The sequence below is a fragment of the Phlebotomus argentipes genome, unplaced genomic scaffold (genome assembly GCF_947086385.1).
Source record: "Phlebotomus argentipes unplaced genomic scaffold, Phlebotomus argentipes genome assembly contig_5, whole genome shotgun sequence".
NCBI classification, from domain to species: Eukaryota; Metazoa; Arthropoda; class Insecta; order Diptera; family Psychodidae; genus Phlebotomus; species Phlebotomus argentipes.
In genome coordinates this window covers 10,231,470-10,245,243 of record NW_026776165.1, presented here as the reverse complement: position 1 = coordinate 10,245,243, position 13,774 = coordinate 10,231,470, and the positions used below count along the sequence as shown (strand labels likewise).

The 13,774-nt window shown below is 44.1% G+C and overlaps 1 protein-coding gene across 1 annotated transcript in view; it reads right to left on the bottom strand.

The window, feature by feature from the left end:
• Positions 1–571: 571 nt before the first annotated feature.
• Positions 572–13,774, bottom strand: part of LOC132265547 (knirps-related protein) — a 28,030-nt gene continuing 14,827 nt past the window's right edge. Inside the window, exons 2-3 of the mRNA XM_059766254.1 lie at positions 5,260–5,337; positions 572–4,432 (exon numbers count right to left, since the gene is read on the bottom strand). Coding sequence (XP_059622237.1) covers positions 3,302–4,432; positions 5,260–5,337 — 1,209 coding nt within the window. The 3' untranslated portion in view covers positions 572–3,301. The remainder of the gene's footprint in view (positions 4,433–5,259; positions 5,338–13,774) is intronic.

Here is a 13,774-nt window from a genome sequence, read left to right as displayed (position 1 = left end):
ACATAAATCTCTCGAGGCGCGGAGATGAGTGTCGAAGTACATAAATTGATATATTTTCCAGCTGAGGATCCTCGTGTGTGCTTTCGCGGGATTTTTTCCCCGGCCAAGGATGCGCGCAATACACAACTTGTTCCTTCTTTTTTCCTATAATTGAGGGATTCTTTTGTGCGCATTTACTCTGGGCGAATTGAAAGCACGGCGAAACATATAATTCATCCTCATTTTATAATAAATTGCTCTCAATTGATCACGACAAAAACACCGTGAAGGATTCTCTCTCACAAGGTGTATTTCTCTGGCCACAATGCCGACCGAGAGTCCATTCTGAGCCCACATTGCTGGGTTCACCGTTAAAGACGTTTAGTCTCTTAGCGTCACTTCTTCTCATGCATTTTTCACGATTATTTTCCCGCCAAATTCCTACCTTCTCGCTCCGTTTGGAATATTTCACATCTGCGAGCTCTATTGCCGTGTCTCTTGGATGCTGTGGGAATTTTTTAACATCGCGAATTGGTCCATGCGGAGCGTCTTTTTCCGAAAATCACGAAGAAACAGAGAGAAAATCGTGGTCTGCTCACAGTAAATTTATACAATTTTATTTGCGCCTTTTCATGCATATATTCTTCAACTACAAAAAAGTACACAGTTTTTTTCGCACATTTAATGTCTCCTTTTGCCCAAAACAGCCCAAGAAGATGTTCTCTCTCTCTCTTGTCCACTAAACACTCTAATAAGATTATTTCGTATAATTGCTTGCTTCTTGTACTGGCCATGAATGTCCTTTTTACCTATTCTGCGTGATTTCCTTGTCTTTTCTACCACCAAATTGGACATTCTGTGGTGAATTTTCGCACTGACTTAACTGCTTAAGATGAAATGTCTTCTATCTCACAAGTATAATATCTCAACAAATTCATTCACTAACATTTTACAACCCTAATAAAAAAAAAACACTACAACATTATCACTAGTAAGAACATTTACTGTATAATTCTCAATCTATTCACTATCCTTTTTTTTGCTGCTTTTTTTCCTTATTTCCTCTTCAATATACCATCTATCTATACACTTATTCTGCCTCTTGTCGACTCTCGGCATTCCTGAACATCGGAATGGAGGCGCAAAGAGGTGAGATTGATAAAATTACACAATGCAACTATGTATATTCACAATTTTTATTACCTACAATTTTTTTGACCTCATGACGCAATTGAATATATGGTTTGAGTTTCATGAACTGCACCACACTTGGAACTCTTGTTCTGCAATTGATTTCCCACCCCTTCAATGGAGGGTGGATAAGAATAAATTAAAATCGTTCAACATTGCTTTCTATACATAATGTCTTGCAATACATCATTCACGTGGTCATGTCTTTGAGAAACTGGCCTTTTAGCGACAACACAACAAATTGTACAGAAAATTAGAGTCATGGTAATTGAGTTTCGTCAATGCTAAAGTTAGCCCTTAGTCACTATACTGGCCCTCAGCAGATCCACTGGGCGTCTCGACTGGGTGTTGATTGGGGGAAAATCGCGGGAAATTTTCAGGCATGTTAATTTGCGCTCTTATTGAAGCCTAATTGGGTGCAAATATCTTGGCGAACTCGAAAGTTTGCCCTCTGAAAATGTAGTCAAAATGCAAACTGATTGCGCGATATGATTTTCCCACAAATGCGGTGAGATTCCAACAGGTTTTTCCCCACCTCAGAGCCACACACAAATCTTTTAATCCACTTTAATTGATTGCTGGCGCACTCATCCCGCGAAGGTGGGATTCGGACAGCTCTTGTGGCGTATTTGTATGCCCCCATGGGGTGAACTTGTCAGTCCAATGAGCATAATTCAATTTGCACGCCAAAATGAAAGCCTGACAATTGATTTTCACCTTGGCAACACACATCACATCCACCCTCTTTCGCGGTGTGTCTTCACCTCAAGGAGTGACATGGGAGTTCGCGCTTTGAGAATGTGTTTTAAGCCATAGTTTCACCGCGCGAGATGCAAAATAGTTTGGCTTTTTTCTTCTGAGCCTGATAAAAAAGAAAGTTTCACACTCTCAGTGATTTATTTTGCGCCGAAGAGTGAGCTCGTCTCTAATCTTGGCGGTATAAAATTGTTAATTGGACGATAAAAGAGAGTTTGACTGTTTTTAAAGTGATTATCGATATGGTCAGACGCGCATTTCCTTATCTTAATTCCAACTCCATGTCAATTGACTCTGGGTGATGAACGATTTCTGCGGGGACTAAGAATAAATGGCCGATGTGACAGCTTTCATTTTCGCGCGCAAAAATGTTTGGTGGAAGATTTGCGAGATTTCGAGAGTAGCTTCAGCCTCCACTTGATGTAGCGTTAAATTGAGGATGGCGAAGACGTCAATGACAGAGTGTCTGGTATGCAAATGGGCAGCGCGGGTGGGTGCGAAAAAGGCGATCACCAAATTGCAGCGCGCTGGGCTCTGAATTTGATGATTTCGCCTCCCACAGGAGTGGCACAATGAAATCCACTCCAAGTGCATTCATCCCACGATTCATCAGCAATCATCTCTTCACTCAATTTCACGAGCGCGCGATGTTCGCAACTTGCTTCCACCGCATCTAAGTCAGACGTGATATAATTAGATGACTCATATTTTTGATCTGGCTGGTGTGCCCAAAAGGGAAGGAAGAAGTGGAGGAATAGTGCGTTGGTGTATGAGCGCACACGTCAATCATTCATGCCTTTTTCTCTCCTGGCCTCGTCTTCCCGCAGAGCTCTTGAGCATTTGGTGCACACACTGTGACTCCATTTTTTCTCCTTTTGGTACCCTTTCATCTCTTTCGAGGGCACACCATCCAACGCATTTCGGCCCAATCAGTGACATAGTCACTCTGTGATTATCCGCCACGTCTTCCTGCAATTACACCGTCTCAGCGATCGGAAATGGGTGGAGATCGCTGAGACAGATTCCCTTGCAGACTCTCAAAAGCGCGCACTATTGAAGCCACGCGCTTCCCAGTCCCCCAAATCTCCACATTCAGTCGTTAAGGAATGGATTATCATGCGATATTTTGAATTTACGGAATATTCTTGTCGTTCTTGTCAGTCTGCAAACAATTGTCGCATGTGCAATTCAGCGATTTACAAGCTTGAAATCAGTGAAATTTCAGTAAAAGCGAGATTAACTTCACCTGCTGAAGAGCACTCGAAGTGCACATGCGACAATTGCTTCTAAATCTTGCCAGTGCGAGAGAAGCCCAGTGAATCTGTTCGGAGGTGAGAAAGTCGTTGTACTGATTGCGGTCAGTTCTAGGCCCCAGCTAGACTTTCGTGGTGAGATCAAGTGGGGTTGTGCCCTGTGTCTTCATGCGCTTCACCTCGCGCTCGTACTCCGTCTCGTCATCCAGGTCGCTGCCGTTGGCCAGCTTCTTCTCTGACGCGTCCTCGTGCTCCGAGCCCACGTCGCTCACCTCGCTGGACGCTCTCCTGCCGCCGGTGGACGTCGTGCTGCTGCCCGTCTTCATGCTCAGATCAATGGGGTTCTCCTGGATGGTGGTCTCGTTGGCGGCCGACGGCGACCGCGGCGGCGTGAGGGCCACCACATCCTCGGCGTCCACGTCCTCGTCATCGGGCTCGCTCTTCGTGGCGCCATTGCTGGGCGATAGTTGCGACTTGAGCACGGCGTCGAGGTAGAAGCGCTTCGTGAGCTCCTCGGCGGTTTTGCTATTGTGGTTTGGTGTGAAGCGACTGTTGTTGTTCGCGGCCGCGGCGGCGGCGGCTGCGGCGGCCTGCTGGCTCAACAGCTGCTGCTGCTCGGCGGACTTCAGGAGGCCCTGGTGTGGCGGATACAGCGCCGGATGGTAGCCGGGGAAGAGGAGTGGCGACTGAGGCAGGAAGCCGGGCGGCGGCATCATCGGCAGGGACGTGAGTCCGGCGAAGGGCAGCGGCAAGAAGAGCTGCTCCTTGCTCAGCGGCGGCGGGTGGTCGGGAATCTTGCGCAGCAGGGAATTCCGCCGGTCGCCCACCTCAACGCTGCTGTCTGAGTTGTGGCTGTCCGGCGAGCTGACGGACGGCGAGGCGGACGGGTGTTTGCTGTAGTCCTCGATGCCCAGCAGCATCAGCTCCTCCTTCGTGCACGGCGGCCGCTGCAGCGGATAGCCGGGCGGATACGCGGCCGGGTGGCCGAGCATCTGCAGGCCTGGCGGCGGCGTCTTCCTGTTCCCGTGCGCCGCCGCGGCGGCCTGCTGCTGCTCCTGCAGCAGGCAGTGGATCTTGAACCAATTCGAGCGGCGGCCGTAGCGAGAGCCGCTCTTGGACATCCCAACAATCAGACACTTCTTCAGGCGACACGCTTTGCACGCCGTCCGGTTCTTCTTGTTGATCACGCACTCGCCGTTGTTCTTGCACTCCGAGATCGATGACAGGTTGTTGTACGAGCGCCCGAAGAAGGACTGCAAAGACAGAATTAGTCACAATATTTCGCCAATACACAAAAGGGGGAAAAGCGCTCGCGAGCATCCAAAGTGCTGCAGAAAAAGCTCTCCATGTGAAATACAAGTTAATTAACACCGTGATCGCGTCACGCAAATGATTTATTGCATTCCTCGCTCAATTTTCTCCTCGCATGTCGCGATTTCACTGGTGGACCGGGCGGCGCGAGAGAGTGAAACTGATCCCGAAAATGAAAAAAAGACACGAGTGAAGAGCATCAGTGACAATTTAATGTGATCAGTGAACTGAGGAGACGCGATTGTAATCCAATTGGAGGCGGGTTAGACATGAGTTTCCGTTTTCTGCCAGACACGATGGGATGGTGAATTCCTCGCGAGCGAGACTCTCAATTAGGGCTAAAGACGCCGAGTTTAGTGAGACAGTGTCTAAGACATGGGGCGCGGATAAGTTCAGGCATTTTTCATTCCTCGTCGTGTTTGATGTTGGTTTGAAACAAAATCAAAATTCTGCCATTGCGGAATTTATAGGTAAATTGTCATGGAGGCGAAAATGGAGAAAATTGAGGAAAATTGTGCCCAGAATGTGAGACAAGTGTCTGTTGCAAGACATCATTGTTGCTTCTGGCCACTCGGCAATTTCCACAAAGTAAAGCGTTCATTTTCCGCTACCTTGCGTTTTTGATTAAATGTACAAAAATTGTTACACAACTCTGCTTGTTCTCTTTTGCACTCGTGCCTTCTCACAGTGCCCCAGACAATTGTGAATTTCAGTGACTCACGCTTGCACTTGGATTGGGGATTTGAGTATCTGTGTCATGTGTGCTCACCTTGCATCCTTCACACGTGAAAGCGCCGAAGTGGAATCCTGCCGCGGGTTCGCCGCACACCTTGCACGTTTGGTTCATCTGCAAAGACAGAGAGAGAAGAATGGTTGTTATGAGTTCGCTATGACTTGAGAGACATGAGTGAGAAATTATTGTTTTTCCACCAACACATTGACCTCTTTGTTGCCTTTTGGATCATCTCGCGAGGCGTTGGAGGTTTTTTATGACTCCTCGCGAGTTGATTTAAGATCAACAACAAGCAACGCAGAGCGTTTGGCGAGCGGGAGGACGAAAAAAAGGCCCCAAAAGAATTGATTGTTGCCAGACAAAAGTGAAGCGCATTTGCTCCAGCGTCGCAAAGTACAGAAATTATGCTCTCATGTTCGAGGGCAGATCCACTATTTCGCACCGGAATATAATTATCCTCGCGGACCTCATCAAATTAATGCTGCACCATTCGCATGGTGGCTTTCGGACGTGCAAAAGTGTTGAAGAATGGCAATATTGGTGTTGGGGTGTAAAAGAACAATTCCATAATAAACGTATAGAACAATTCGTTTAGGCAAACGCAATATAACTCAACAGTAATCGACATTTATTAGTTGTAATTCATTCCCTTCTCTCACACCACCAGAGAAGCCTCATCTTCTCAGCCTTGGCAACATTTTCAGCATCGCCAATTCTCAACCCGCGAGTCTCTGGGGCTGAAGAGGAGGCGAGAAATTAATATGGCAATTTCTACTGGAACACTTTTTGCACTTAAAGCAAAATCTCAGAAGATAAGACACATTTTGCACTACATTATCTGTGCGTGAAGTGTTGGGAATGTCACACCATCCGAAGAGGCGGTTTATCGAATGTCAGTTGATTTAAATAATTTAGCTGTTTCGCGCAGCATTAATCGATGGTGCATGGACAATTTGTAAGGCAGTCAGGAATCTTCAATTCGGCAATTTCTCTTCTAAATTCGAAGTCAAACAGCCCAAAATATTATACTTCTTTTGGGACGATCAGAGAGTGGATATTTTGTGGTTGAAAAATGACATGTCCTCTGTGTTATTCAAATTCAAATCTGTTTCAGTTGAATAGACTTATCTTAAGACGATTCAACTTGTTGAAAATTCACCTCTTGTCCAATTCGGCAGATCGATATATTATTGGGTTTGGAGGATTTTCTTCAACATCTTTCCAAAATTCATTCGGCACAATCAAACACGAAAATCCAATAGAATAAATAAGAAAATGTCCGTGTAGAATTGACCAATAATATGTATCTCATGGATGGTTTTTCAGAGCTGCCCATAAAGCTCACCAGTATTTCATAATAATCTCCAAGATTATAATGTGCTATAATGATAGAGTCTAAATATTTAATAGCCGCTTAGATACATAAATACACTTGGCCATTTGCATATTCATTAATGAATTCTCAGCTTCATTTGCATAATAATATTTAACTGTGTTTCCGACTGCATAAAATCACACTTCATGCCACTTTTCTTGGTCATCGCACAAGAAGAAAGTCCCTCCGGATCGTCCAGAATTCTCGCACTGAAGTGATTCTAGGCAATAGCGAGAGGAAAAGCACACACACACACACAAATTGCCAGTAAGTGATCTTAGAAGGGGGAGAAGAAAAAAAAACTGTCATGTATGGCGGAGAACGTGAAAAACGCGATCATGCAAGATTAGTATAATTTTTGCCTTATTTCGATTACTATTTTTCCATCCATTTCATTATACCGGATATATTAGAGTGATGTCACCATCGCTGTCCTTGTGTTTCCTAACCACACCGCGAGCAACGTGTGCACGCTTCAGAGATTCGCGTCGTCTTGACGGGCCCTGTGCGCGATATTTCATACAGCCCATCCGATTTAAGCTGAGCCTCCGAGCATGGGCAAGTGCATGAGTCTGGAAAATGTCTGTGGAAATCCACATGACGTTGAGCAATTGCCTTTTCCATGCGGCATCGCATGAGAAGTGCCAGTGAATTAGGGTCAAGCGGGAAAATTCTGCGCTCAATGGGAGGAAGTTCACGTGATCTGTGGTCGATTGGGCAGCGCGATCGCGACATGGAAATAACTCTGATGGCTGGGATCAGACGTATGTGTATTTCTTCATGCAAAATCACCTCAAATTTGAAGTGATCTTGCAGAAGATCACACACGATCATTGCTAGTGCGGATTGCGTGCAATATTTGCGACGATCATCTCTCGAATTACACGAAATTGTGAAAACAATTCCAAAAGCGATTTGATTCGTCCTATTTCAAAATTTCACGATCGCGCGATCTCTGCCGCGACGACGATGATTAAGGTTGAGGCGAATGTGCATATGGAAATCCTTCGGATAAGTCGCAGGAGAGTGCGCCAAAGAAGATCACTCGGGCAAGAGTCATCAATTTAATATAAGTTGGCAAAACATCTGAGAAACTCCCGTGGCTATGGCATGATCGAGTGCCTTTAATTTGTTCAATATCACAAATGGCAGAGTGGCATAAATTTATTGTCTGGCTGCATCTTCATGGAGTTATTCCCGTGATCTCATATACGTATTAATTGGTACTATCGCATATATCACTCATGCGAGTCACACATCAGCTGCAATGCTAAATTATTAACGAGTTCTTTCACAACCAGACACTTTTCATCCCATCGCGCGCCTTTTTATGCACATCTTGTCATTGTCTTCGTTCCAATTTTGTCTGAATTTCCATCTGAAGTGTGCAATTTTGCACACATCCAGCAAACAAGAATGTTACTTTGTGGCTGAAAATTATGGTATCAAGATCAAATGAGGGAGAGAAAATTTCATTAACCCTTAAGCAACTCTTCCAAAAAGACACGCAATTTTTACAAAATTTCTCTTTACAATATTTTGTAGGGCGGAAGAATCCGAATATGCCAAGTATTTGTGGAGTGAAAGATGAAGTTTTTCAATGTGACAACGCTGAAGGGTTAAATGATAGTTGGGAGGTTTTGAAATTATTAACTTCAACAATTTATAAGTAGCCTTGTTGGCGTCTCTCTCTCACCACTTTCCGTTGCCTTTTAATGCTCAACACTTTCAGGTATAGCACTGAAACGATCAACAGATACTTAAACAAGTTGATCGCGCATAAATATGATATTTTAAGTATCGAATTACTAGGCGCACCGATCCTTAATTGATAATAAATAACTAATTTTGACGTGAGATCACATCAAAATGGTGGAGAATATTCAATTTAATCTCATAGTGGAAGTGCTTAAGTGTTGATGCCGTGACAAGAGTGGCCAGAGCTATATTATGCCCAGCTTCAGCTTCATGCCTGTGCACACAATCATGGCAATTTTATTGGGAGTATTGAGGAGATCCCGTGTTTTCATTCGCGGCAATTAGAGAATAATTAAAGTGGTTATATCGGCGCTTTTTCACATGCGGCGACATTCGGAGCACACGATCGCGATGTGAGTCTCAAGATCACACTTTGCAATCGCCGAGGGATGAGGAGCAAGTGCGCTCTCTGTGGCAATATGCACACCCCTCGACACCTTCAATGTCGCTCGCGGTGTGGCTTTTCTTGGCAAATACAGCGTGGAAATTTGTCAAAGAGCCCAGGTAATCTGTGGCGCGGAAAAATTGCACCAATTTCTTGGCTGTTTTCTGTGTCTCTCCGCGAGGCAAATGCCACACGAGACTTCTTGTACCCAAGGTTGAAAAGTGAAACTGTTTTGTGTACCCAATTTCCATGTTATTTGGTTGTTTGTGGCATGAAGTTGGAGGCACAGCGGAGAGAGAGAGACAAGAAAAACGCCACACAACAATGAGACGTGTGTTGGGTGTTTTATTGTGTCTCTCGCCATGGCGTGACAAAGTTGCCAAGAAGTTTATGTGTGTTTTGAGGCACCCGAACAAGACAAGTCAAATTGTTGCCAAAGTTGCCAAGGAGGCAAGCACACAATCGCGAGGAAGGGTATAATTTAGGTGAGACCTGCAAATCAAGTCATCCGAAGCGCGATCACAGGTTGACAAATTAATGCCCCCCTTTTGTGTTTGCAGTTCCAGCTGTTGTGTGGCTCCTTCTGCGCCCGCAATATTGCATGAGGAAAGAGTGGAAATGGCAGAAATTCCATCCCGCAATTGCTGGATGGCATCAAGACCACAAAGTATTGTTCACATGACCTACAAATCATCCCCCGCGCACGTGAAGACACCGAGGGAGCTTTTCGCAACACCCAGTATCGACACAATTGATTGACTGTTGCGTTAATGATTTTATGTTTCCTGTTTCCACTGGCCAACATTAGACAATCCACTCTCGATCTCTGTGTTTTTCCCCCATTTTTCGAATTCTCCTCAGCAGAATAAGCACGATCTCGAGCGGAGTGTTTTTTTTTGCCAAGGCAGTTGATCATTTTTCTGAGGTGATATTTCACCGAAATACGTGTTTTCGTGCGATCTTCATTAGTTTTCTGGCTCTGATTTCGTATGCTTTTAGCTCTCTTATTGGGAGTAAATATGCAAAAATCGTCCCGTGACTTGACCAAAATTTTTAATAGGATGTCCAACATTTCCCCCACCTCCCAAATGGCCTATAAATAGCTAAACAAGTGATCTTCAGATGATTTATCTCCATATTGTAGAGAAAGAATATTGATTCTGGACTTAAATATTCTCACGATAGTATTTAAGAGGAAAAATTCCAAGTTTCTTCCTCTCTTTCTCTCTCTCGAAACTGATGATCTTGAATCATATGCACTCTGGCGATCACTCATGATCAATATTTATTCGCGATTGTCTCGCGATCTCGCAATCATTGCTCGATTTGAGGATGAATTTAGAAGGCAATAATCTTTTCTGATAAATCTTCCACGCTTTTCACGCGATCTTCAGCCGTTCGATTATCGATCTGGTGATCTTTTCTTGCTGTGCAGTTTCCCCGAGGATTTCCTCGTGCTCCACTTTTGAATGTTTTCACGCACGATGGTGATGAATAATTCTGAGAAATCACAAAATGAATTTCTCACCTCGCGCGATCGATATATTTCACCTGATCGCGCAAATGTGAGAAACATGGTGAATGTTTTGTGGTTTGCCATTGATTATTTCCTGAGAATCACTCGAAAATGCATAAATTCTCAGATAGACAAGTGTGAGAAGTGGCTTTCCAGAAAGTCATTCTCACCAGAATTCACAAAAGCTGCGCGCGCGGATGAATGTACAATTGATGCTGTGGCGATGGAGAAAGATCCGCGCGCTCATCCATATTTTGTCACAATTAAAGTCGATCTCGCATTGGTTGAAAAACACAACGATAAATCATGTGCACTTAATCTCATTGACGGAGTTAAATTGATAGAGGACTCTCTCGGTGAGTCACGGCGAGGATGGGAGAAAAAAGTGTGCTTCTCGATTGGCTTTGTTGGTCGAATTTGTAAAATCACTTCGTCACAATCGAGGGATGGATATATAGCAGAAAGATCACCGAGAATGACAAATGATTCGAATCGGATCGAATGATTATCCGCTTCTTTTTGGGGTTCCACAGAGAGAGAGAGAGACGAGTTTCACGCAATGTCTCACGACACAATTGCATGACAGTTTTTCCCTCTGCGCCTTCTTCTTCTGCTTCCTGCCGTGTCTTCTCCATGCTCATGGGCGGATGAATTGATGCAGAAATTGAATGAAAGTGAAAATTTGTAGAGTCACTTTTGCCATGGGCGCATTTAGTGGCGCGATCGGGCAAAAGAAGTGAATTTCATTGAATTTGAATTGGATTTTCGTTGGCAATTTCAATTTCATTCTCAATTGTTGCTAACACACCGTGATTCGCGAAGAAGTGCAAGTGTCTTTGTTGTCTTGTCTCCTCTCCACCTTCTCCCCAACAACCACTATATATTTGCCAACATACACTCACAACAATGGCACAAGAATTTATGGACATTTTGTATTCTTTCAGCGTAACGATGTGCGATCTCGTAACTATCGAAGTACACGCTCTATTTAATTTACAACTTTACAATATTTTTCCAGGCAAAGTCTCTCCGAGACACTTTTTGCCATTCAGATTGGACGCGCTTCGGGTGGGCAAAGGAGGGAAGGTGTGTTTCTATTAAATTCGTGTCTTCGATCGATCGATGTGATTGATGGACTTCTTCAGGCAATCTCTCAGTGATCATGCACAATTTTCATCTCACAGCCGACCGAGGATTTGCCGAGGAGGACAGAAATTGGTGCAAAGCCAAATAGATTTGAGGCTTGGATGTGAAGAGGGGCAAAAAGGACAAAAAGCGGATGTGTATAAGGATAAACACACAATGATTTCCAATCAATCATGCGACAAAACGTTATGACAAGTCAAATTTTCGTGCCCCTCACAGTTCTTTTTTTTTATTCTCCTGCTCAAACGACAAATCTCCCGCCAATTGCATGAAATGACTGTGGAGTTCTTCTCACCTTCCGCGCCATGGCAATGCAAGAGGAGTCAATGGGAAAATCGTGGCAAAATTGGTTATTTAGGGCAATCATGGACAGCATAAGATGCATAATTTATCTCTCCGATTGAGAGTTCCAGTCATAAATAACGAGATGATCTATTTAGGGCTACAATTACCTCGGATTTTTCGATAAATCATACTCACAAATATGATCAATCTTCCAAATTGCCCACTGCGCAAGGACAGACATGATCGCGCCGTCCATTGTCCGTCCTTTGCCCGTGAGCAAATTGAATAACATGTCACCATATTCGATTCCTATCGATCTCCCATGGAGATGGAGAAAATACATTTGATTACTGTTGTCAATTGACACTCTTCCACCAAACACAGATGATACAACGCATTGTCATGTGGAGCCAAGGTGAAGTAACTGTCCGGATGATTTTGCAATTTCTGCAATCCAATGCGATTCTCAGATTATTCTGCATCTAATCACAAATTGTGAATCTGTATAAATGCAGAAAACACCCAACATTTCATCCACTTCTAAGTTATGGCTATTTTATCATATATTAAATTCTCTTGTTAAATTCCATGTCTTCTCATTTTCTCAATATTTATTCAAACTTTTTAAATATATTTAAGCTTTTGATTTTTTTTAGGGATTTTGAGTGCGACAAATATGCTTTAAAGGGCAATTATTGCATAATCACAAAATTAATTATCTGAATTCGCAAGTGACTTTTCCTTGGGGAAAATCAACTGATTTCTATCATTTCTACAAATCTACCTCAAAATTCTCTCTTGCAAATTATTTTTCCACATCTTTAAGCGCATCATCTCCCCCTTGGATTTATGCTCATGCGAAGCGAGATTCTTGTGTCCCAATTTGCGCGAGGCATTCATATTCAGAATGACCATAAACCGCGATGACCCGCGCATCCGCGCAAGTGTACAACAAATCAAGTGTGTTTCCCTTGATGACACCTCTTCGGTCTGTTTGGCAAGAGCCTCTTTTGGGTCTGAGGAGGTGATCGTGGCATGTTGTTGATTTACAATTGCGCGAAAAGCGACGGCGCAAAGGGAGGAAAAGTCCGGGCGAATCAGCGAGCTGATCATCAAGTGAGAGCACCAACAATCTTATCGTTTGTTTCTCATCTCTTCACATGATAATTATACACTTGGGTGATCAATGAAATGCTGGGAGAAAAGAGCATGCGCGCGTGTGTGTGTGCTTTGAGACCCGTGAGCGAGAGACTCGCTGATGGATGGTGACAATTAGTGAATTATTTATTTATTGTACAAGGTGTTGCTGCCGATCGTTTACGGTGATCGCGCGAATATCGTTGCCACAATCAATTGTGAATTGAGGCCAGAGTGGCTCTTGCTGCACATCCAGCCATCGCAATTATTAGACACACCAGTCCATATGATGAAACGCTCCCTCTCCGTGTGCTTGGCAGCCGAAAAAAGACCGCGAAGACGGCGCAAGATGCGCGCAGAAGGTGAGCCAGAGCGCGGGACAAACAGGTGAATTGATTGATATTAAATTATTCCACCCGGACGATTGATGGAGCGCCTCCATGGGCAATTTTATCAGGGTACGCGCACGGGGGTTCGATTGCCCAACCATCGCCCAATGTATACACAAGCCACACTTTGTGCCAAGTGAATTAAACCGTAACGAATTCCTCCAGCTTCTCACCGAGAGCCTTACACTTCTTGCAGATGTGCGGAAAAAACAGAGCCGCGACTTCTCATCTCAAAAATCTGTTACTGAATTAATTAAACAAATACTTTGATGTGATTGACAACTGAATTATAACCCACTGTGTGGCATTCATCATGCGAAAATGAATAAATCACGCGGCGGGTTGTCGAAGAAGCGCATTTCTTTCCTTTGGCCTAGTCTGTCTGCCGAGATGGCCTGCTTCGCTGGGGCTTTTCCAGCTCTTGAACTCGCGCATATGTGGAAAAATTTCTCATGGCACAGTTTTTGGGCGAATTGTGAGGAGTTCTGAGAAAAATGCAAAAATTTGAAGCACACAGATTGTTCTGAGTGAAGAAAAATGCACACAATGCGCGTGCTTAA